The following is a 2567-nucleotide window of genomic DNA, read 5'->3' as shown; positions in this document are numbered from 1 at the left end:
AACCTAGAAGCTGAACTCAGAGCCCAGGGAAGGAGTTACGGGGGCAGGGGTGGAGGCAGGGGTCGGGGGGAACTGAGGCCTCCACAGGAACGGCGGCCAGAGGCCGCGCACGGGGCTCAGACCACGGCTAAACGAACTGCGGCCTGATGGACCTACGGGGGAACAGGCGGACGGCTGACCAGAAGGGCAGCCGTGAACGTCTGGGACACACGGGGTTTGTTCCCCACCCTCACCCCCTCCTAAGCTCCACTCCTCATCCCCTCATCAGCCTCACGGGACCTGCGGCCCCTCGCTCACAAGCAACCTGCCTTCAATAAGCACCCACCGTGCGCCAGGAACCTAGCTGTGTGCAGAGAACAACAGAGAACAGGGTGGACGTGGCCCCAAACCGCCACTCGCCAGCACCGCCCACCCTTGCCCCCAGACAGGCTACCAGTGCCAGGGGACACCAGGCTCCCCCAAGGTTTGGGGGGCATCACTGCCACCCTTGGGCCCTGCCCCAGTACAGCCCTTGCTCCAGACTCCACACCCAGGCTCCTGCCATACGCGTGCCCGCGGGGCGTGCAGGGCAGGCACCGGGCCCGGGGGCCAGCAAGGAGCCTCATGGGGCCCTCCCTGGGAGCCAGCAGGTGCCGCCTTTGTCCTGGTTCCCAGGGGACAGAGTGCAGGCCCAGCCCTCGTGTGCCCTCCCGTCGAGCAGCATCGTCAGGGTGTGGCGGCCATATGCTCACAAGAGCACAGCCGGGCCCAGGAAGGCAGCCAAGACCCCCGTGCCAACACCTCCGGCCCTCTGCCTGCTTCTGGAAGGCCAGATGACATGAGGGGCCACCTGAGGCCCGAGCTCCTCTGCACCTGTCCTCCAGGCACAAAGGGGCTGATGAGGTGGCCCTGGAAGAGCCAGCAAGATGCTCCACCAAGACCAGCTCTGGACAGGCCCAGCCGATGGAGGGGGCGAGGGCTGTCCTGCAGGCGGCGTGGCTCCATGGGCAGCAGGGGGCCCACGGGACACGCTGACACAACTAGCCGTGCAGCCCTGGGCCGTGGAGCCTGTGCCCGAGTCCCTCTCTGGCCTCTGTCCTGCAACCCCGTGGCAACAGCTCCCAGAGCTCCTCTAAGGGGGCCTCCCTCTACGGGGATGACAGCTGGACCCAGACTTGAACAACGCTCAGAGCAAAGGGGGCCCCACCAATGTCCAAAAGGAGAGTTTGAGCCCCGGAAAGAGGGAAGACCCCTGGGATTCAGCAGCTCTCCCAGGCATCCAGTGAGAAATCCACCAGGAAACCCCCAGAGCCAGGAGAGGGGATGCCTAGCAGGGGTCCTGGGCACTCAGGACAGCTCTGCAGGGGTTCAGACGAGAAGCACCCAGGGGAGGGTGGACCAGGCCTCGGGGGTCCCCACGGCAAGAACTGGCTGAGTCAGGCCCACCAGGTGCCAGCAGCTTCCTGATCTGGACCCAAGCCCGAAAGCCAGGCTGTTCAGAGGAGCATCTAGGCAAACACGACCCCAGAGACCACCAAGCCCGGCAGATGAGCTGAAGCCACGGTGGGACTCAGGCCTGGCACCCCCAGGAGGCATCGTCTGCCCGAGCCTGGGGGTCGGGGCAGGGAGCACCGAGACACCCCGTGTGGGGAAGGGTCCAGGCCGGGGCACAAGAAGGGCAGGCCAGGGGACGACAGGGCTCCAGGAAGGCGGCTTCAGCCTGAGGACCTAGGAGTCCCCACCCTACAGAGCTCCGAGTCCTAGGGGCAGGTCCCCCCCGCACTGGAGGGGGCCTCGCTGGGACAGAGGGCCGGCGAGGAAGCTTGGTCACTGACCCCCGAGGGCCACGGGCGCAGGAGTTGGCCGGACCTGAGCCCAAACCCTGGCGAAGGCTGCCTCTCTGACACTGTTTCCAGAGAGGAAAGGTCGAAGTGACAGCACCTGCCTTCCAGGGTCCACAGGACTACGCTGGTAAAGCCAGGCCCCGCCCCTCTGGTCCAGGCCCCGCCCCCGCACTTACCTGCGGGCTGCCGGTGCCGAAGCCCAGGGTGGGTGTGGTGGGCACAGACATGGAGTGGGGGCCCATGGGGGAGCTGATGACCGAGAAGGGCGGGCCCATGCCGTTGATGGGGGAGCTCAGGGTGCTGATGGGCGAGTGCAGCTGTCCCGGGGATCCGAGCGAGGAGCCGATGCCGGGCCCCAGGGAGGGATGCAGCGAGGGGGCGGCCATGGAGCCGCGCCCCACGGGGGAGTTGAGGGAAGAGGAATTCACCTGCGTGGAGAAGTCTGTAAGACAAGAAGCCACCGGAGACCCGTCAGGAATCCACACCTGAGGGATATAGCCGGGCCCACTACCCCTCAGGCCACAGCCACCACACCAGGCCGTGGAAGGGCAAGGGACCCCCACTGCAATCCTACGGCTCCCCAGCAACACGAGGCCAGGCCAGGCATGCCCAGAGCTCCCCTCCAAGGCACCAGCCCCACCTGGCCCAACTTTAAGGTTCAGGCTGGGCCCCAGGCAGATGCAGGAAAAGCAGGCTGACAGCTGCTCTCAGATGCCTATCTGGGCAGGGAGGCCAGATGGCTGC

At 66.5% G+C, this 2567-nt stretch overlaps 1 protein-coding gene across 2 annotated transcripts in view; it reads right to left on the bottom strand.

Annotated features, from left to right (window-relative positions):
• RXRA (retinoid X receptor alpha) overlaps positions 1-2278 on the bottom strand; it is a 26883-nt gene extending 24605 nt beyond the window's left edge. The window contains exon 1 of one of the 2 annotated variants that reach the window (XM_007453085.1): positions 2000-2278. In XM_007453085.1, coding sequence (XP_007453147.1) covers positions 2000-2209 — 210 coding nt within the window. In that variant the 5' untranslated portion in view covers positions 2210-2278. The remainder of the gene's footprint in view (positions 1-1999) is intronic. The other variant, XM_007453086.1, reaches the window with a different exon arrangement.
• Positions 2279-2567: the final 289 nt, after the last annotated feature.

Source organism: Lipotes vexillifer, unplaced genomic scaffold, assembly GCF_000442215.2.
Source record: "Lipotes vexillifer unplaced genomic scaffold, Lipotes_vexillifer_v1.1 scaffold149, whole genome shotgun sequence".
NCBI classification, from domain to species: Eukaryota; Metazoa; Chordata; class Mammalia; order Artiodactyla; family Lipotidae; genus Lipotes; species Lipotes vexillifer.
The sequence above is the reverse complement of the archived record's forward strand: the minus strand, read 5'-3'. Positions and strand labels throughout refer to the sequence as shown.